At 53.9% G+C, this 20,975-nt stretch overlaps 2 protein-coding genes across 6 annotated transcripts; one reads left to right on the top strand and one right to left on the bottom strand.

Moving 5' to 3' along the window:
- On the top strand, positions 1–9,522 carry LOC110469023 (tyrosine-protein kinase Srms). Of its 2 annotated transcripts, XM_085558208.1 has the most exons (9): positions 261–463; positions 562–727; positions 3,467–3,588; positions 4,454–4,620; positions 5,499–5,637; positions 6,112–6,270; positions 7,133–7,314; positions 7,455–7,611; positions 7,983–9,522. In XM_085558208.1, exons 2-9 carry the CDS (start codon positions 666–668, stop codon positions 8,174–8,176), a joined length of 1,182 nt encoding a protein of 393 aa, XP_085414334.1. In that variant the 5' UTR covers positions 261–463; positions 562–665; the 3' UTR covers positions 8,177–9,522. The 2 variants fall into 2 exon arrangements, with proteins under 2 accessions (XP_021383092.1, XP_085414334.1); XM_021527417.4 differs by having other exon boundaries at positions 1–727; positions 7,983–8,583.
- A 4,003-nt stretch (positions 9,523–13,525) lies between these two features.
- PPDPF (pancreatic progenitor cell differentiation and proliferation factor) lies at positions 13,526–16,123 on the bottom strand. 4 transcript variants are annotated; one of them, XM_085558211.1, is made up of 6 exons: positions 15,964–16,055; positions 15,640–15,764; positions 15,120–15,208; positions 14,281–14,355; positions 14,031–14,127; positions 13,526–13,835 (listed from the first exon to the last, which is right to left on the bottom strand). In XM_085558211.1, exons 3-6 carry the CDS (start codon positions 15,172–15,174, stop codon positions 13,745–13,747), a joined length of 318 nt encoding a protein of 105 aa, XP_085414337.1. In that variant the 5' UTR covers positions 15,175–15,208; positions 15,640–15,764; positions 15,964–16,055; the 3' UTR covers positions 13,526–13,744. The 4 variants fall into 4 exon arrangements, with proteins under 4 accessions (XP_085414337.1, XP_021383089.2, XP_021383090.2 ...); XM_021527414.3 differs by lacking the exon at positions 15,640–15,764 and having other exon boundaries at positions 15,964–16,123; XM_021527415.3 differs by lacking the exon at positions 15,964–16,055 and having other exon boundaries at positions 15,625–15,762.
- Between the last annotated feature and the right edge of the window lie 4,852 nt (positions 16,124–20,975).

Genomic DNA, 20,975 nt, shown 5'->3' on the forward strand with positions numbered 1-20,975 from the left:
GCTGCTTGAAGAACAGAGAGCTGCGTTTACGGTGCTCTGGTAAGAAGCAAAGAGCACACTTTAAAATAATGATTAAATGAAATATCAGTTCTTCTTCTTCGAGAGCAGCGAGCCCGGCTGCAGCTGTGCCAGATGTGCCCGTGGGTCTGAGCGTGGGACTCCTGCCTGCAGACTCGTCCCGCCGGCAGACTCGTCCCACCAGACGAACCAGTTTCACTTTCAGAAATAGGAAGTTCTCCGGGAAGGGCCGGCGAGCGCCCAGACGCGTGCGGGTAACGCGGGCCGGCAGGATGAGCATCCCCGCATCCCCGCTTGCCGCGGCCCCCGGCAGCGCGGTGGCATAGCCCGCCGCGGCCAGCGCATCCCCGGCCATGGAGCAGTTCGTCAGGAAGCGCCTGACCTTCCTGACATCCTTCTGGAACAAGCTCCGTCCCCGCTCCGTGACGGAGAGCTGCTCGCTGGGGTATCTTGGCTCCGATTCCGTTTCGCTGAACTCGGAGGCGACTTCCATTTCCTTCATCCCCAAGTCCTCTCTCTGTATCGCTTTGTACGCTTTCACAGCCCGCAGCGCCGAGGAGCTGAGCGTAAGCGCAGGGGACAAACTGCGTGTCCTCAGAGAAGAGGGCGAGTATGTCCTCGCCCGGCGGCTGCTGGGGGAGCCGGCCATGGGCTACGTCCCTGCTGCCTACGTGGCCAACCTCAGCCAGGGCACCTCCGCTCACCGCCCGTAAGTATCCCCTGCTCCGGACCCACGGGGGGATGCTGGGCTAGGGCAGCGCATCCCGCGCAGGGAAGGGCAGCGCTCACCCTCCACAGCGGCGGCGAGCGCCGGATCCTCGACCCCTGCTTTGGTCATCAGCCTGGGACTGGGTCTGAGCGGGGACCTGCCCTCCCCTGAGCACCCCCGCATCCCCTGCAGCCCCTGCAGCTCCTACAGCTCGCGGCAGGAGGGTGGAGGTGTTCGGCAGAGGATGCGAGATTTGGGGGATGCTCCAGCCGGAGAGATCCGCTCCCGGCTGCACCACCCTGGCACGGGATGGGCCGGCTCTGAGCTGGGTGCGGGGTGATGCTGGGCTGGGTTGCAAAGGCTCCTGCTTGCTTTGGCGTCTTTCCCTCTTGTTAAAGGGGACTCAACACGGAGAGGGAGCTGGGGAACTCGTACCTGAGCCCTGCCAGCTCCAAAAGGCTTGGGAACACGGGAAGAAGCATTTGGGGTCGGTACCTGCCAGGAGGCCCAGAGCTCTGTAGGACCGGCTGTTGCTGCCGTTGCCATCCTGCTTATCCAGAGCCAGGGGCTTCCTCCCGCTCGGTGCCTCTGCCAGCCGCCAGGGAGCTGGGGACATGCCTCAGCCCTCCTGGGAAAGGCCAGGCTGCTCGTTGCATAAAGCAGCCCGGCCCCGACACGCCGGGCACAGCGCCCCGAGACACGGCTGCTCCCTGCGCCCTGAGTCACCGGGCGGGGCAGCCGGGACCCCTCCGGGCTCGCCCTGTGCCGAGTGGGGTAAAGGAGAGCAGCGGGAGAAGGGTCCCCGGTGTGCAGGCGGATGGGAGAGACCCTCCCTGCGTGTGCTTTGAGGAAGGCAAATCCAGCGCGGTTGGGCTGTGCTGGCACCACAGCGGCGTGGGGCGTGGGGCCGGCTCCCTGCCCGTTCCCATGGCATGGGACAGCTGGACAGGCTACAGCGGAGTGTGTGCCTGTGTGTGTGTGCCTGTGTGTGTGTCTGTGTGTGTGTGCCTGTGTGTGTGTGTACCTGTGTGTGTGTGCCTGTGTGTGTGTGCCTGTGTGTGTGTGCCTGTGTGTGTGCCTGTGTGTGTGTGCCAGTGTGTGTGCCTGTGTGTGTGTGTACCTGTGTGTGTGTGCCTGTGTGTGTGTGCCTGTGTGTGTGTGCCTGTGTGTGTGCCTGTGTGTGTGCCTGTGTGTGTGTGCCAGTGTGTGTGTCTGTGTGTGTGTGCCTGTGTGTGTGTGTACCTGCGTGTGTGTACCTGTGTGTGTGTGCCTGTGTGTGTGTGTACCTGTGTGTGTGTACCTGTGTGTGTGTGTGTGCCTGTGTGTGTGTGTGTGCCTCTGTGTGTGCCTGTGTGTGTGTGTGTTCCTGTACGTGTATCTCTGTGTGTGTAGCTGTGTGTACCTGTGTATGTGCACCTGTGTGTACATGTGTGTGTACCTGTATGTGTGTGTTCCTGTACGTGTACCTCTGTGTGTGTACATGTGTGTACCTGTGTGTGTGTGTGTGTGTTCCTGTACGTGTAGCTCTGTGTGTGTAGCTGTGTGTAGCTCTGTGTGTGTACATGTGTGTACCTGTGTGTGTACCTGTGTGAGCACCAGCCGTGGGCTGCTGGTGCCCAGCCTCACGCTGAGGACAGGGCCCAGGCCGATGCCACGGTGTGGGAGGGCAGAGGGCAGGAACGTGCCCGGCTTCCCGGGCGGAGCAAGCCGTGAGCACGCAGACTCGGCGGAGCCGCGGGTCGGAGCTGCCTGGTAATTTGTTCACCCATCACATATAATTTCCCGCGTGGCTTCTCAGACGCTGGCGATCCCAGCTAATGAAACTTTTGGCTTCTCACGTCCTGGCTGCCTTAGGCTGGATGGAGCTGTGTCTTCCTGAGCATCCCTCTGTGTCGGGACCCAGCCAGCCAACGTGCCTTTCCTTATGGGAATTCAGTGGTGAATCTCAGTGATGTGACACAGAAAAGGGGTTTGGCTGGGTCCTCCCCTGGCTTGGTGCTGTGACATCCCCAACCACCACTGCCACAGCTGGAGCAGCAAAATGCAATTGCCAGAAATGTTTCCATCCGTGCCATTTACTCATGGGCTCAGAGCTGGTTCAAGGAGTGCAAAGGGATCCTGTGCCTGCATGTCCATGCTGTCATGGCAGGACACAGGGACAACCTCACCAGAGCATCTTCCACACAGCACCAGGTGGTTGCTGCTTTATTTACCACAGGCTGCCAGCCCAAGAGTATAAACCTCACAGGTCTGGGATGGAGCTGAGTCTTGGACAGCAGTGTCCAGAGACTGGTGGAGGAAATGCCCCATCCCTGGCCGTGTTCAGTACCAGGCTGGATGGAGTTTGAGCAGCCTGGGCTAATGGAAGGTGTCCCTGCCCACAGCAGGAGGGGGTTGAATGAGATACATTTTAGGGTCCCTTCCAACCCAAACCATTCTGGGATTCTCTGATTCTGAAATGAAATGGTCTGCAGGCAGTGAGCTGCAGTAAACTGCAAAAAGTGCCTGTAAAGCCCACCCAATGGAACAGCCCTGGTGCATGCAGGCAGCCACCTACAGGTTTTGAGACAGGTTCTAGCCATCATGCCCCTTGGTGGCTGTAGGAATGAGCAAACAGTGGGATCCCAGCAGCTCCTCCCTCTCCTCAGCTCGGAGGGTGCAGAATCCCCTGAAATGGATGCAGACCCAGCTGTGCAGCATCTCCTTGCCCTGTTCTGACCCTTCTGCTCTGCTCCCCAGCTGGTACTTCAGCAAGATCAGCCGAAATGAGGCAGAGCAGCTCCTCCTCTCCCCTCCCAACCAGCACGGCTCCTTCCTCGTCCGGGACAGCGAGAGCAGCAAGGGCGAATACTCTCTCTCAGGTGACCTTATGGCAATTATCCAGACAAAATTAGCAGAGGGAAAGGAAGCAGGCTGTTCCTTAGGGGCAGCTCCTGGCTTGCTTAGCATGGGGTGAAAACAGGAATCGGTTTAAAGCACTTTTCAGCACCTTGTTGAAGGGAATGGGCAGCTTTCTGAGGGTCAGGGGAAAGTTTACAGAGCAGGCATGGATTACTGAATCACTGTGGCAAATGAAAGTGCATGGCTCCTGTCTGGGGTATGAAAGCCATAAACATTTCACTGCAGCTTAATGATGGTTTCGTGGCACCAACTCCCAGGATTTCATTCCAGCAGCTTTTGTCATCGGAGGGTTGTTTAAAAATATGCTGCCACTCCAGATTGCCAGGGCCTGGGCTTCTCCCACATACTGAAATCTGAATTCAGGGGATTTTGGACCAGGCAGTACCATTACAATCTGGTTTTATCCCCATAAAAGTAATCCTAGGAAAATTCATGGCAAACTCTACATCCCACCATCAGTCCCTGAGCTGTGAGAGTTACAACTAGCCCTCGTTTATTCTCTTTGAGCAGCTCTGATGCTCTCTGAGCAGCCCATGGTGGAATTATACCTGGGAATAAAGCTTATTAATGATCCCTGATAATAGAGCATCACCTCTGTGGTCCAAAGGAGCCTGGCTCACAATGGCCAGGAGTGCTCTGGACCAAGAGGTGGGAGCAGAAGGGAGGTGGGGAGTGGGATAAAGCTGTCCAGGGGAGAGCTGCATTGCTCTAACTTTATTAAAGGACTTGGAATATTTAAAGGAGAGAGGGTGGAGCCAGCAGGGAGGTGGGGATGAGCTGACATTTGCATGAGTTGAGTTTTCCCCAACCTGGGCTTCCCCACAGTGCGCAACCACGCCAAGGTCAGCCACTTCCGAATCTGCAAGAGCCCCAGGGGCAGCCTCTACATCCAGAAGGGACACCCCTTTCCCAACATGGAGGAGCTCCTGGCCTTCTACACGGAGCACTGGAAGGTCATCCAGAGTCCCCTGCTGCAGCCCTGCAGCCCTGCGGTGCGTACGGGCACAGCTCTGCTCCCCGCCGCTGGAGAAAAGGAAAGGGAAGCCAGGGAAACTGGAAAAAAATAGTCCATCCTTTTGGGTTTTGAGCTTTATTTAACTAAATTTAAAGCCCACCATTAGAATAGCTTTGATCAGCCACGTTAGGCCTGGGCGTGGTATTTATATGTGTTTTTGACCAAGCCAAAATGCACAGAATTTTCCGAAATGTGTTGTCCATCTCAAAGATTGGAAACCAAGTTGTTACAATCCCATTCAATACGGATCCTGGAAATACCTGCGCTTCCAATTTTTTCCCCGAGAATATAAGACAAAACACATGGCTTTTATGAAGTTTTCATACCAATTAGTACAACACTCATAAGTCTAATTACGGTATTAATCCCAAATTGCCAGCTCATTTCCTGATTAGAGTTCCATCCACTTGGAAATAGCAATTAACCATGTGAATAATCCAAGAGTGAAATTGAAAGGTATGGGATAAAAGAAATGCTTAATGAACTGAAGTCTAAATCAGCCATAATATGCAGTAATATTAATTCATGCATTTTTATTTATTGGTGGAGATGGAGAAAAGCCACTTTTGAGGTCAGATAAGGATTGAATTATGGCTTGAACTCCTGGTATTTCATGTAGTCTCGGAACTCTCCCCCTTGCACACCTGAGGTTACAGCAGGGCTCATGCAGAGGATGCCCCATGTGTTCTGTGCCCGCAGTGAACACTGAGGGAAGGGCAGTGCTCAGGCTCAGCCCCTGGCTGGTGGAGCACCATGTCCTGCTCCTCTGTGGGCACCAAGGGCTGCTGCAGGCTCCAGCAGCAGGTCCTGGCTGGCTGGCTGGTCCGAGTGTGCCATTCCATGTCCATCTGACAGACTCCCCCCGAGAGGGACGGCTGGGAGCGCCCGCGCTGGGAGTTCACCCTGCGGAGGAAGCTGGGAGAGGGCTACTTTGGAGAGGTGTGGGAAGGGCTGTGGAAGAACACGGTGCCAGTGGCCATCAAGATCATTAAAGGTATGTGAAGAATCAGATGTTAACAGCAGCCAACTGAGCCTCTTGTTCACTGCCATTATCATTGGCCCTCCTTTGTTTTCTCATCCTCTTGGCCACTGTGACTATTTTATCATGCAAACTGCAGTAGGACCTGGTGAGGAGCCACTGGAATATTTCTGTGCACAAACCTAAGCTTGGGCTGCATTCCTTTAAAATGGCTCCAGCCAGTGGGTGTGTGACAAGTGACATCACATCAAATCAAATGGGTTTGTGATGCATCAAGTCCTGATGGGGCTATGAACCTGAAAATGAGACCCAAAGCCCCATGGAAAACATCTCTTTGGCTCTGAGACACAGGTTGTGCAGACCTGAGCTTTGAGAGCAGGGATGGGCTGTGAGCAGGTAAAAAAGGTTCTCATCCCAGTTGGAGGCACTGAGGTCCCAATGTCTACATGAGAAAGTGGCTCACAAGGGCTGTGTTGCTTTCTCCCACAGCTGACATGAAAGCAGAAGACTTCACCAAGGAGATTCAGAACCTGAAGCGCCTGAGGCATGAGAAGCTGATCCAGCTGCACGCCGTGTGCTCCCTGGAGGAGCCTGTGTACATCATCACCGAGCTCATGCGCAAAGGCAACCTCCACAGCTACCTCAACAGTGAGTGCTGTGCTGGCCCCACGGGGTGGGGGATCCTGGGTCACTCCTTCCTGTGCCTCAGAGTGGCCCTGTGACTCTGAATGGGGACCCTAAGACAGTGCCAGCCTGGTTTCTGCCCTATTTGATCAGTGTAACCCAGAGCAATCCATGTGCAGATGGATTGGTGAGATGGTCTTGGGATCTCTAAGTCTGGCATGATCCTTTGGGTAGCTGTGTGGGCTGGGTCTGTATCAAGCCCTGGAAGCCCAAGCCCATTGGTAGGGATCTTGATCCCTCCTCCACCTACCCATGGTCTGCCAGCTCCCACCAGAGCACAGAATCTCACTGCTGTGTTTGGGCTGCTCCACCTTCTTTAGGAATGAAACAGCCAAACCTCCCCATGAGTTTGTGCGTGGGCAGAGCTCATAACATGCCGTGGACCACTCATCACCCAGTTTAATTTTCATGGCCTTTCTTTTCCTGACCCAGCACAATCAAACAAGCTGCTCCCACCAAGACCTGTTTTTCTACAGGGTACTCCCCCTCCCACCCACACTGACCTTGTTTCTGACTGGGGCTCCAGCTGGAGCTCACAGGTGCAACAGGCTGAGAATCCTGCAGGGAGATTTGCATGGAAGAAGGTCACCTTTGGCTCTGAACAAACTCTGGATATCTGTGACCTTGGTGCCCACCCTTTTCCCATGCCTGAGGAGCACATGGCTGTGCTGAATTTCCCACACAGCACAACCAGAACAATTAGACAGGAGCACAGATTTGAGGTTTTACATGATCCTCACTGCCAGCACAGGGTTCCTTCCAAACCAAAACACCAAAAAACCTGTTGGCAGATTGCCCCCAATGCACGGATTGTCTGCATTAACAGGTCCTGAAGGGAAGTCCCTGGGCACCTCCCACCTGCTCAACATCGCCTGCCAAGTGGCGGATGGGATGAGGTACCTGGAGGAGAAGCACATTGTCCACAGGGATTTGGCAGCCAGAAACATCCTGGTTGGAGAGGAACTCACCTGCAAAATCGCTGATTTCGGACTTGCCCGACTCCTCAAGGTCAGGATACTGTGGTCCTTCCCTCCCACCACTCCAGCTCATAGAGCTGTCCCACGATGGAGGCAATCCCTGCCACCCCCAAAAGCCGTGTCTGTATTGTTCACCCCATCCCTTATGTCCTATCTGCCATTTCTTTTCAGGATGACATTTATTCCACCAGTAGCAGCACCAAAATCCCAGTGAAGTGGACGGCCCCAGAGGCAGCCAACTACCGCACCTATTCCCTCAAGTCTGACGTCTGGTCCTATGGGATTCTGCTCTACGAGGTCTTCACGTATGGACAGATCCCATATGAAGGTAGGGCTGCTGCCCCACTCCTCTGCCCTCCTTTCACCCAATGGGCAGCTTGCCCATGGTCCCCAAAAGCAATAGGGTCATGAAATGTTATATTGTCCCTTCCCTAAGGGATATGGAAGCAGTTCCTGGAGAATGAGCAGGTTATTGTCCATTTAGGGATGGCTTAGAGGGATATTCAGTGGTTGCACAGTGGGTGTAGGAGCTGGGGGTAGGAAGTTGGTCTGGATCTCCCAGATCCTGTTTTCTACCACCCCTCTGGCAGAGAGACACCATTTCACAGCACTACCAGTGACGTCTTAGCCACTGCAGGTGTACCTTCAGGGCATCCTTTGGGGACACCAGACTCAGGGACATCATCTCCTTCCTTGCAGGAATGACAAACCAAGAAACCGTACGGCAAATCACCAGGGGCTACCGCCTCCCCCGGCCCAGCCCCTGCCCCCCCGAGATCTACAGCATCATGCTGGAGTGCTGGAGTGGCAACACGGAGGAGCGTCCCACCTTCCTGGCCCTGCGGGAGAAGCTGGGCTTCATCTACAGGCGGCTGCTCAGCTCCCTCTCCTGAGGGACCCCTTCCCACCATCCTTCCTGCACAAGCCCCTCCAGGCCAGCTCTTGCCAAGAAGTTCCTTCCTTCTGGTTTGCCCTCTGACAGGGCTACAAGGAAAGCACATCCCCCCCAGAAAACAGCCTGTGGTCCCTCACAGCCAGTGTGCAGGGAGGTGGCCAAGGGAGAAAGCAACAAGTTGTGGAGAACTCGTTGCCAGCACTTGGCTGTTTAACAGTTTGGAGAAGCCCCATGGAGGCATCACTCAAAGTTTACATCTTCGTTCACTCAGTAGGGTGAGAGGTCCCTGCTGCTCCCCACACAAACGTGAAGGTTTGCAGTTCATGTTCAGTTGTGGGCTCTGCTTGATTTATCTTGTAGTGTGTGTTTGGTGTATTTATCAATAAATGTGTGTGCATCCTCCCACAGGAGTCCTTGCAGGGCATTGCTGGATGCTTCTCCCCCAGCATGACACTCCACTCCCTCCCAGGAATCATGGAATGGTTTGGGTTGGAAGTGCCTTAAAGCTCATCTTGTTCCAACCCCCCTGGCATGGACACCTTCCACTAGAGCAGGATGCTCCAAGCCCTGTCTGACCTGGATGTGAACACTTCCAAGGATGGTTTCAAGGAGCCCCCCAAGGACAGGTTTGAGGAAGCACAGATTTGCAACCAGCCCACACATAAAACCATTCTTGTGTCTCTTTGGACTCTATTCACCCAAGTACTCCCGTGTGCCTCTGTCACCCCTTTCCCAGGCAGCAGCCCCACATGTCCTGAGGACTCTGCACAACCAGTTCCTGACTGGGCTGCTCTGATCCTTGTCTCACTTACCATTGTGTGGCTATTCCAAGAAAAATTAATGTCTATTCTAACATTGAATGCCTCCTTATGCCAGGTGCAGGCAGCAAAGGTAAAACCCTGCATCACTCTACTTTTTATCCCACTGCCCCCAGCTCCTCCCTAATCCCAGGATATGGCATTGCAGGGGGACCTTGAGCCACTGGTCCCTCTCTAGTCGTGGCAGGGTTTGCTCCAGCCAAGTCCTTGCTGCCCCCTGCCCATGAACACTCCCAGAGGCTGGACTGTCCTTGGCAGCAGTAGAAGAACACATGGAAAAGCAGGAATTGGAGCAATGGCAAGGCTCCAGGCTGGTGCAGGCAAGAGCAGCCCGAGTGGGGCTGTTAGAGCCCTAACACAATCGTGGAATTGGTGGCAGGAACAGACAGGCTGTGGGTGAAAGGCAACTGGCAGAGGTTTAGAATTCCTCCTGACAAGCCCATTTTGCCCCTTTGCAGGTGACCAGTGGGACTGAGCCAACAGCAACGTTGGAATTGATAAAGTTAATAAAGTTTATGTAACATTCCCCATGCCTGGGCAGTGTCCATGCTGTGCAGAGCAGCAGAAACAAGTCTGGCTGTTGGCTGAGCAAGGCTCCAAGCACGAGGGGCCTGGAAAGGGGAGGCAGGAACGAGCTGCAGCCCTGTCCTGGGAAGGCAGCAGCTCCTGGTTGGAGTATTCCCAGAAAAAAAATGTGACAGGTTGGGTTGGGACATGGAAAGAGGAGATCCTCTTTGCAAGAGGAAATCCTCTCCTTGCACAAACATTTTGCAGCCTGACCAAACACCTGAGCAGAGATATGCACAGCCCAGGTCCTCTCCTGCAGGACAGTAAAAACTGAAGGCACGTCCAGCAGTGAAGGGTTGTAGCACACTAAGGAAGGGCAGGGACACGGGGCAGGGGAGGCTGCTGCACCTCACAATCACAGAAGGGTTTGGGTTGGAAGGGACCTTCAAGATCACCTTGTTCCAGCCCCCTACCACGGGCAGGGACGCTGCCCACGAGACCAGGCTGCTCAAATAGCAATAAAGACAGTAAATGCGCAGGTCTGGCTGCCACCAGATGGAGCTCAGAAATAAGCAGGAGGAGAAGGGTGTGCATGGGGTGATGGGGCTGGTGTGGGACACAGCCATGCGTGCTGGGGTACCTGGAGATGCCAGGGGGCTGGCAGGGCACCAGCCTGACAGACACATGGCCCAAAAGCAGCTCACTCAGCAGTCACAGTGTGGGGATGTGACCACACAGTGCTGCCCACAGCAGTTTTCCTTCCTCCTCCTCTTCCTCTGCTGCATGAAAAGCCAATCCACAGCCTGGGCTTGCCCTGCAGCATGGTCTGTTGGGTTTTGGCATTTCTCAAGAGTCATTAGTTGTTTGCTAAAAGTAGAGAGACTTGGCGTGGCAGAGGGGAGTGGAACCCAAATTTTCCTGTCTGTTCCCAGGATCTCAGCCTGAGCTGGGCACTGCAGCCCTCCCCCCAAAACTGGACCAGGCTTTTCTTTAGGTCCTCTCCACAAAGGCAGGAATGCTGGGGTCTCAGTCACTCCAGAACTGCTCTGGAGTGGGCACTGCAAATCCTGCTGTGAGATACTGCAAATCCTGCTGTCAGATGCACTGCAAATTCTGCTGTCAGAGGTACCTCCTGCTCCTTTTGCAGCCTGGCATGTGCCCACTGGAGGATTCAAGGATCGGAGCCTTCCTTGACCCAGTGGCATTTGGAAGCAGCCTCAGGCTAAAGCAATGTATTTCAGCTGCACAGCTCATTTCTATTTTTAAGGCCCCACATCAGCATTTGAAGGGTGAGGGGGATGCAAAGCTGCTGGAGGGAAATAAACCAAACCAACCCCCAGCAGCAAGAGGCAGGGAATGTAAAGAAATATTTCGCACTGGAGGCGGCGGGGTGGTACGAGGGCTGCTGCAAAGGACGAGTGAGCAGCAAACACCAGTGAGTTTTTAGCAAATAGGTGGATTAATCAGCAGTTAAAACACCATTAGGGCAGCAGAGGGAAGACATCAGTCCCTGTGGAGCTGATGCCATGGGAGGTGGGTGCTTGCCCCTCCATAAAGGAAGAAGGGAAGGTGCAGTGTATGGGGAACCCCTTTCATTATCTTGCTTCTACTGCACAATGTTTCCCTTTCTATCCCACCACAGCAGCAACATGAGGACACAGGATATCAGCTGGAATCACAGAATCACTTGGGTTGGAAAAGCCCTCTAAGATCATTGAGTCCAACCATTCCCCCAGCACTGCCAAGCCCACCACTAACCCATGTCCCCAAGTGCCACATCCACAGGGCTTCTAAACCCCCCAGGGATGGGGACTCCCATGCTTGGGAACTCTTTCCGTGTGGAAATTTGTCCTGATATCTAACCTAAACCTCTCTTGCCACAATCTGAGGCTGTTCCATAGAATGTGAAATGAGAGTTTTCTCTCATCACTTGTTACTTGAGAAGAGAGACACCCACAGCAGTGCAGATGGAAACAGAACAAAAATAAATGTGCTTGGCAGTCAGATGCTTTTCCAAAATGTCTGCAGGCTGTGAAGGGGCAAGAAAGGCCCAAAAAGCCTTTCAACCCCAAGCAAAAACAGTAATGCCAAGCGCTTTGCTTTCAGAAATGCCATGAAGCTGCCCAGGAGCACATTTGGGGGATCTGGATTCTCTCTATATCTTCACTCCTAGCAGAGAAGGAGTCTGTGACACTTCACAGACATTATGAACAGCCTTTAATTCAGCAGGGTTTTTCCAGGCAGTTTTGCTTCACTGCACAGGGAACCATGGGCGGAAGGGCAGCCACTGACAGGTTTTGCAGCCCCTGCTGAAAATCCAACCCACCTTGGAGCAGTGTGGGAAGGAAGCTAACCTCCATCCAACATCCAAAAACTAGGTAAGGGAGCATCCATGTGCTCCTGGCATCACAGAGCAGCTCGCTTAGAACTGGATCAGGCTGGGGAACGTGCCCAGATGAAAGCCAGGGATGTAGGATTGGTGCCTTTGCTCTGTCACTGCCTCCCCTGGGTGCCTGAGGGCAGCTGCTGGGTTTGTCCCTCCACGATCACAAGACCAACAAGCAAATACAGTAATATTGACTTTACCTTTGTGTGTCCACACTGATTTCCAGGCTTGGAAAAAAATATTTGCCTCTCCAAAATATGAGGCTTTTGCTGGCAACCTGCAGCAGAGGAGATCCCTGAGGCTTCCTGGGGTTGAGCAGCACCCAAAGGGCTTTGCTGGGCCCTGGGAAGAGCCTGGAGCAGTGCCACAACCACATGTCCCAGCCAGCCAGCCAGCCCACCTTGCCTTGTCTTACTCAGAAAGGGTTTATTTTATCTTGATTTTCCTGCATTTTATGAAATTTAAAGGCTGCCATGTGCAGCCCCACAACAACAGCTTGCTGCCTGTCTGGAAGTCACATCAGATCAGTTGCTGCCATGGACATGGGGGTCACCCTCAGGGTGCTGGCAGTGCCCAGACTGCTGGAACACCCCTGAAGCCATCCCCTCTGGATGCACACAGCAGGAGCAGAGGTGCCAGTGCTGCCCTGGCACTTGGAGGGACAGGGGACACAGACACTGCCCAGACAAGGAGCAGTGCCTGGGGAAGCAGCGCTCAGAGAAAAGCTTACTCAACACTTTCCCCTGTAAAAACAACAGAACTGGAAGTGACCCTGGATGCCCCTGCAGAGCAGCCACAAAGCAGAGCAGCCACTTGCCCTCAGCTGCTCCCTGCCCTTTGTTCTGCCAGCACAGGACACCGAAGTCACAGCTCAGGGGTCCTGTGGCCTCAGCTGCCATCGGGCTGCAGCACTTGGTGCACACAGGGACAGCCCCACACCTTGTGCTGTGGCTGGAAGCAGAGCAGGAAGATTTGGCACCTTTAAATGAACCTCTGCAAGGGTTTTTGTTTTGCCTCCAGCAGGATCAAAGGTGCTTCCTTCATCCAGGCTCTTGTTTTCCCAGCTATTGGGCTGGTCACACAAGGATCAAACAGTCAAACTGAATAACTGAAGGCAAAAATCAGGCAAAACAGCACTTGGGCCAGCTGGGATCCAGGGCTGCAAACCCAGAGCAGCCTCTGAGCTGCATCCATACCATGAGCTGCAGCCTCATAGCCAGGTCCATTAAATGCATGTCTTGAGCAAGTTTTATCTCTCTCCTCATTATGCAGGGGTCACTGTGCACCTAAATCCTTCCCCCAGCCCCAGGCACACCTGCTCAGGCCCTAGCATTCACTCTATCCCTCGAGCTACCAAAGCAGTGCAGAGCAGCCTTGTGTTCAGGGAACAAAACAAGTTCAGTGCCAGCAGGGACGGGCTGTCTGGCCAAATAAGGAGAGGAGAGGGTGAGGGAAGGCATTTGCAACACCAGCACTGCCCAGCCAGATCCTGCTCCTGTGCCAAGCACACACGGCCCACTGAGTCGGGTTGGCACGTCATACCTGGCAGCACCACATCCTGCTGTGTCCTGCTCCAGCCCCACCAACACCCCCAGCACCGCTCTGCTCTCCCCCTCCACAGACAAAACAACCCACAGCGCTTTAAAAGGCTGCTCAAGTTTATTCATTGCCATTGTACGAGTTTAGGGTAATAAAAACCTGTTTGAGAGGGCTTAGTTACACCGGGAGAGAGTAAAAAAGGCAGGAGTGGAATCGCCGGGGCTGCTGTGCTTGTCCATCAGCAAGCAGCACCTCTTTTGCTCGGAGCAGCCGGCTGTTCTGGAGGGAGGGGTGGGAGGGAGCGCCGCGGAGCCGCTCACATCGCCCCGGCTCCGGGCTCGCTGCGCCGCCGCCTCTGCGCCGCGCCCGGGGCTGCCGCTCCCCCGGCCACCCGCAGGGCTCCCGGGCTGCAACACACAGCAAACACAGAGTCAGCCGTCCTGCCGACCCCCAGATGTGGCACCACTGCTCTGCTTATTCCTGCAGCAAAGGCACTGACGTGGTCCATTGGGCCAGGACGCGCCCTGGGGATGCAGCAGGGATAGCCCCACGCGCCCCGGGTGCTGCATTGGTGCTGCCCCGTGTCGCCTCAAAGCACTCACCTCTCCTGGGACTCTGACACCGTTGTCATGGCCAGGTGAGTTGTCTTCCCAAAGAAGAAGCTGGCCCACCACTGGCCGGGGTCAGACTTGGGCAGATCTGAGCAATGGTGCATGACAGGGAGAGCCCAGGTCAGTGCAGCCTGGGCCACCCCAACCTCACCCCACAGGAGAGGCTGGGTCACCTCCAGCAGGATTTCCCAAGGAGGGACCAGGAGCAGAGTCCCCACGAGCCAGGACAGGTGGCACTTACCTGGGCCATGGGGGATGACCTCCCCAGAGAACTCTGAGCTGCAGGAGCTGCTGCTGGACGTGGAGCTCAGGCGCCCTGTGGAAAAATCGTGGCCATCAGAACCACTGCTGCCCCATGGCCGTGCCACGAGGAGGAAAACACAGCACTGGTGAGGCTGGGCCTGGGTGATAGGGCTGACTCATGCCACTGCTTGCCCAGTTTAGTGCCAGGCCAGTAAAAACCTCTAGGAAGGGAATTCTGGGGAGATTCCAACTGCAGGGAGCAGGACAACACCTGAACCCCTCTGTAGGAAAAAACCTGCAACCCCAAGGACAAAATTTAGTGACTTGAGAGGCTTTTGCAGATGACTTGAGGCCAAGAGGATGCAAATTCCTGTGTACAATCCATGGGCTTTTAGTATAACAGCTACAAGCCTGCTGCTTATTTCATCTTGGGGGAATCCTTTGATTCCCTCTGGTTTAAGCAATCCATTAAACCAGAAATTCTCTCCTGGGTAAGGTACCAGGAGCAACCATTGGTTTTGGTGCTCGTTTTTGAAGTAACAGTGGAAGGTGAAACTGTCCACCCCATCCCCTACAACCTTAGCAACAAGTGAGGTAGATTTGAGCCCCCTCACCAGCTGGTACAGATGGGCTGGGGGGCCCCAGGGAGGGTCTGGGCAGCAGCAGGGACACTGCTGGCTGTCCCCTTTTCTCACCAAGCACTCACAGGGAGCTGCAGCTGTAAGCACAGACCTGAGCTCAGCTCCATCGCTGCTGGAGCCACATCCCCCCACACCTGGCAGAGACCACCATGTGCTCACCCACACCCCAAGCCCCCGGCCCCCAGCCTGCCCTTACTTCTGTGATAGTTGTGCATGGCCACGAGCGAGCCGCTGGATGGGATGGATGCCATGGTTCCTGATCTTGGTTCTTGCGCAGATCTAAACCTGGGAGCACAGAGGCAGCTGTCAGCACCCACCCTGAGCCACCCCAGCACCCCCAAAAGCTTCAGGGGTGTAAATGTACCACTGGACGTGCAACCCTGCACTGGGAACAGTGGCTGGTGCTCACTGCACATGGGTTAAATCCACAGAGCAATGTGTAAAGCCAAAATAATTCTGTCATACACAACTGCCCGTGCAGAGCATAGCCCCTTCCCGACCCCCCCCTCCCCGGGTGTTTTTCTTGCAGGAGTCCAGCTCCCCTCCTTGGATCAACATCTGGAGTTACAAAATCCCAGGCGGATGTTGCATAAGAAGCAAAGAAATGTTGAGCTGGGGCACACACCGAGGGTGTTCCTGCGAGAAGTTCCAGCCCCAGCCTGTCCTCAGCAGCCTCCCCATCACACACAGCCGGCACAAACCTGCCCGCCCTTCACCTTTGATGCGGTTCAGCTCCAGCTCTGAACCGGAGAAATTCTTTCCCTCTTCCTGGTACAAAACACCTTCCTGCCAGCAGCTGACTCTTCCCACACAGTCTGACCCCTTATTCTCCGAGAAAGCTCTAAAAACCACTCAGGGGGTCAAAAAACGCTGCCAACATCTGCCAACTGCTGGCGGACAGCGCGCGTCGCCCGGGAGAATCAACCCTTCCTTAGCGGGGAAACTGAGGCACGGGGAAGTTCCTCCCGACAGCGACCCAGCGCAGCCCCCCACGGCAAAGCAAAGGCTCGGGGACCCCCGCTCCCCCCCCGGCAGCGCACCTGGGCCGTGTGCGGGCTCCGGGCAGGGCAGGGCAGGGCAGGGCAGGGCAGGGCGGGGGTCCGGCGCGGCGGCCGCGGATCGCTCGCACCGCCCGGCCTGAGCCGCGGCGCTGCCGAGCCGCCCCCGCGGCGCAGCGCGGCTTTATCGGGCCGGACACGCCCGGCCGGGCTGCCCAATGCCGCGGGTTTACCCGGCTCGGACACGCCCGGCCGGGCTGCCCAATGCCGCGGGTTTATCGGGCCGGACACGCCCGGCCGGGCTGCCCAATGCCGCGGGTTTATAGAACCCGGACACGCCCGGCCGGGCTGCCCAATGCTGCGGGTTTATAGAACCCGGACACGCCCGGCCGGGCTGCCCAATGCCGCGGGTTTACCCGGCTCGGACACGCCCGGCCGGGCTGCCCAATGCCGCGGGTATATGGAACCCGGACACGCCCGGCCGGGCTGCCCAATGCCGCGGGTTTACCCGGCTCGGACACGGCCGGCCGGGCTGCCCAATGCCGCGGGTTTATAGAACCCGGACACGCCCGGCCGGGCTGCCCGATGCCGCGGGTTTATAGAACCCGGACACGCCCGGCCGGGCTGCCCAACGCCGCGGGTTTATGGAACCCGGACACGCCCGGCGGGGTGCCCGGTGGCAGCGGGGCTGCCCCGTCACCGCCCAGCCATCGGTGGCGATTGACGCCCCCCGAGAGCTCGCGGAACGCCCCGATGTGCGAGGGTGACCTTATGGGGTTCGTATCCCCAATAGTGTGTTCTGTGTATGTTTGATATTCTGTTCTGTGCTTTCAGAACTGAATATCGAAGTCAAGGTTTGTTTTGCCTTGTTACCAGCCGGCCCACCTCCCCCATGGTCTGGTGTCTAGGAGAGGCCGGTGCTAGCTTGCTTTTTGTTTGCTTGCTTTGCTTGCTTCTGCTTTTACCTTTGCTTCCTAGTTAGTTTAGCTAAGCAGTCCAATTCTTTCCCTGGACTGTTCCCTTTCCCTTTCCCTTTCCCTTCCTTTCCTTTTCCTGAATACCATCCAACCTGCTCTGGACTGGAAACACCGAGGAGCACCGAGCCCTGCACTCTGTGATCTGCAGCAGCCATCCCCAGTGCCCAGAGCAATCCCCAGTGACCACCCCCAGGAGAGACTTTCTGGATTTGTTCATCTCTTCAGAGTGGTCAAAGAGTTTTGTTGTCATCTGGTGTTGCTAATTGTTTTGGTGCTGGGGAGTGCTTTGTTTGTTAAATAAACAGGTTCTTTTCCACTTCTCTCAGAGAACATTTTTCCCGAACCAGGTGGGTGAGGAGGGGCTGTGGGGGTTTGTTTTCTGGGGGCTCCTTCCAGGGGGTTTTCCCCAAATTTGCCCTAAACTAGGACACCCAACAACACCCAGAGCAAGGGGGTTCCTCCCAAAAATCCTGCCTGCCCTTCTCCTCTGAGGTGGTTTGTTGCCCTGACTCTTAAGATTTTATAAAGCTTTTTGAGTTTATATTCTTGTAGAGAACTTTCTCACACAACTTTATGTAAATAATCTATTGTTTTGCATTCTTCCATAGAGGCGGAGAAATTTGCTGTACTAATAATTTGTCCAATGTCGTTGGAGAGGTGGCACATTCACCCTCCAATCCACTGTCACCTTTGGAAAAGTATAAATGCTGGAGTCAGAAAATAAACTTCCTCTTTTTCACCTTTACAATAGCAGCAGCTCACATCGGGCTTTCACGTGTCCTGTAGTAACAGTGGTTCAGCTCCAGTTCCGAGATGGAGAAGTTTCTTTCTCCTTTCAAGCAATGCTGCATTTAAAATGAGGGTAAACATGAAAAATAAATAAATATATCCTGTGGACATTGTACATATGTTTGCCAGTAGGGCCGGAAAGTTATGTAGCCTAGGGTAGGTGAGTTTTGTTTCCTTTTTTTTTTTAATGTTTCTGTGGGTTTTTGTTATGTTATTTTTGTATAGTTATATAATGTATATATAAAACTATATATAGTAATATATATGTATATATAGTTTCCACGTCCCCGCCCACAACTCCACATATAGTTCTTTTTTTACTATCTTTTATTTTTAATAAATTAGATGACAGCTAGGGACGTAGGGCAGCCACAAGCCAGTTAGGGGGCTGATAGTGATTAGGGACAGAACCTATTATTTCATAATGCATCAATTTAAAACTGAACTGGACCACATTACCAAACTTGTCCAAGGTGGATGGGCCACCTTTATTTAACCTGGAAAAGGAATATATATTATTTATATGTGTTTGAAAAATACAGTTTCGAGGGATTCTGAGCTGGCTGGGTTTTATCAGTTTTGGAAAAGAACGCTTTATTCTGGAGGAAAAGCTTGCAGCAAGGCCAAAGCACAACCCACAGCACAGAGCAGCTCCATGTTTGGGTACCAGGGTAGCATCCTTGAAAAGTGCTGCTCCATAAACCACTGGTTTTGTGGGATGTGAGGCTGGGGGAGCCAAGGCAATGGATGTGTGTACGAGGAAGCAGCTCTGTTGAAGAGCAACAGAAACTTCACAGAAAATTTCTTTCTGTTTGGAATGGAAATGGGGTTGAGAACAAAACACTTGAAGAGAAGCCAGAGCCTTAAGGTATCTCCACAAAGGCAGTTTGGTACTTGGTATGCCTAAAATGTTGCTCATTTTCTCTCCCCTAAAATTCAGTAATGCTCCAGAGCAGAGCTTTGCAGCCCAGCACGCTGAGGACTGCAGTAAAACCTTGCAGTTTGGGTGCACCTGTGGAAAGAACATTTCTGGGGGGTGATGCTTTAACCATTTCAGGAATTGAAGGCAGAAGGGGGCCCACATCCCAACCCAGGGTGGCTCTGTCACAAACTCCCCATGCAACGAGCTTCATTCCTCCCCAGTCTGTTTTTTTCCTTATTAACCTGGAGTTATTCTTTAATCATCAGCATGAGGAGCCAGTGCCAGGGGAGGCTGCCCTGGGTTTCTCCACGACATTGACCTCCCTGCACAGCTCGTGGGGCAGTAAAAGGGTTGAGCTGCCCTCGGGGGTGTGTTTCTCAGTGGGGTATGACCACCCCAGCATGGGGACACTCCATGTGAGCCATGTCCCCAGCTGACCCGAGGGGAAGGCCACACTGACCACTGCCACGAGCACTGCATGCACCCTCCGAGGCAAACAGCCAGGACAGCTCTCAGGGAAAGCCTTGGCACCACAAGTCTCCAAATAAGCAGATTATTTCTAAAATTTACTCCAGAGGTTAAAGGGCCAGCACAAGCACCTGCATGGTCAAGCTGGGGACTGAGTTCATCCAGCTGTGCCTCAGTTTCCCCACTGATAATACTGACTCAGCACTTTCCAGGGAAGGATTTGGCTAAAGGTTGAGATGGACTTTGAATGCACAAATTCCAGCAGGCAGTTTAAACAGACACGTGGTTGTTCTCATACCCAGCATAAGGCTTTGTTTTTGTGCTGTGTGACTGGGTTGGATCACTGGTTGGATTTCAGGGCCCTGACACTCCCGACCCATTTGCTCCCAGCCCTGCCTGCCTACACAGCATGGAGACTTTCAGGGCACAGGCCTGGGAGATTTTCCTGGCCTGGAAGGGAATGACTAAAAATTCAGTGCTTCAGATGTGAAAAGTCACTTTTGTTTTAGTGTAGCCTGTGTCATCTCTCAGGTTCCTCCTCAGCTCCCTAGAGATGTATTCCTGCATCCTCCACCCCCCCCTAATAATGCACAGAGCAATTAGAGTGCATTGATAGAAAGATTATATTCTACAATGGATTATATTCTCCTCAGCAGGTACAGGATGGCTGAACAGGCTAATTGCCTTAATTAACGATAGAGCAGAAATGAACAAACCTGCCCCGGTCCCTTTGTGTAATTACACTGCTTACACCCACATTTGGGGCTGCTTTTAAAGGATCACCTCATTAAGCAGATAACACTGGGGGTGTGATGCTGCCCCCACAGCCATGAGGGGTGAACTGGGGCTTTGCTACTTCAGGGGGATTAATCTCCAGCAAATCGTGCCTTGTTCTGCTTTTCCTCTCAAAATCAATTCCATTTTGCCTTAATGATGCAGCAGGAGCAGCATGGGTAGGGCAGAGCAGCCAGGGGAGACTGAGCAGCCAGTCTGGTTTCCCAGGACAAAGCCTGTTCATATCAGGTGTGTTGAAAAGAGGAACATACATTTCATTTATATTGATCAAGAAATGATACTTTTAAAGTGAGCAGATGACAAGATTTGGATAGATTTTTCTCTTTGGTTTTTCTCTCATTAGAGCCTCTAGGCTAGAGCCTAGGACTGCAAGGCTCTCCAGTTTGCTTTTGAGCAAGGTTTCTGTGCTTTCTTTTTTTTTTTTTTCTTTTTTTTTTTTTTTTTTAATCTTGCTTTTAGCTTCTGGCAACTGGCTTTTGTTATCTGCCATTTGTGTGGGGAATTGAGGAAGAGCCTTTTGTGTAATTTTGAACTTGGCAGAAATTTCTGGAAGCCGGCAAAAGCTGCAGAGCTGAAGGAACTGCTGGCTTTGGACTCCATCAGTACTTGTGGTCCATCATCACTGGGTGTTTAGGGATGCTGCTATCAAATTCCTTCTATGGATGTGACATCCCAGTGGCTTCAGGAATTTGGTCAAGAAAAGGTTGCCCAGCAGCCCCTTTCCCACCAGGGCATGCAGCAATTTTCTCCCTGGGTAAGAAGCAGCACTTAGTCCTGGCACAGCAGCAGAAGCACAGCCTGGTTTGGGTTGGAAGGGACCTTGCAGCTCATCTCATTCCAGCTCCCTGCCATGGGCAGGGACACCTTCCACTAATCCAGAGGTCTCCAAGCCCTGTCCAACTTGACCTTGAACCCTTCCAGGGATGGGGCAGCCACAGCTTCTCTGGGCAGGACTAACACAGACTTGAGCTCTCTACAAAGCCCGATCCTGCCCCACGGAGACATTTCCCTAATTCTCCCTCTGTTGGGGACCTCTTGCTGCAGAGGAGGGAGCAGGCAGGACCTGTGTTCAGGCTTATCCTCCTTTTCCTCTCCCCCCTCTC

The sequence above is a fragment of the Lonchura striata genome, chromosome 20, assembly GCF_050655825.1.
Source record: "Lonchura striata isolate lonStrDom1 chromosome 20, ASM5065582v1, whole genome shotgun sequence".
In the NCBI taxonomy this organism is placed as follows: Eukaryota; Metazoa; Chordata; class Aves; order Passeriformes; family Estrildidae; genus Lonchura; species Lonchura striata.

Excerpts from the sequence above, each read along its gene's own strand:
- PPDPF (XM_021527414.3), bottom strand. The coding sequence starts at position 15,174 with ATGGCATCCATCCCATCCAGCGGCTCGCTCGTGGCCATGCACAACTAT. Across the intron at positions 14,128-14,280 it reads GGTCATCCCCCATGGCCCAG|ATCTGCCCAAGTCTGACCCC; the intron begins GTAAGTGCCACC and ends ACCATTGCTCAG. Across the intron at positions 13,836-14,030 it reads GTGTCAGAGTCCCAGGAGAG|CCCGGGAGCCCTGCGGGTGG; the intron begins GTGAGTGCTTTG and ends TGTGTGTTGCAG.
- LOC110469023 (XM_021527417.4), top strand. The coding sequence starts at position 372 with ATGGAGCAGTTCGTCAGGAAGCGCCTGACCTTCCTGACATCCTTCTGG. Across the intron at positions 728-3,466 it reads GGCACCTCCGCTCACCGCCC|CTGGTACTTCAGCAAGATCA; the intron begins GTAAGTATCCCC and ends TCTGCTCCCCAG. Across the intron at positions 6,271-7,132 it reads CCTCCACAGCTACCTCAACA|GTCCTGAAGGGAAGTCCCTG; the intron begins GTGAGTGCTGTG and ends CTGCATTAACAG.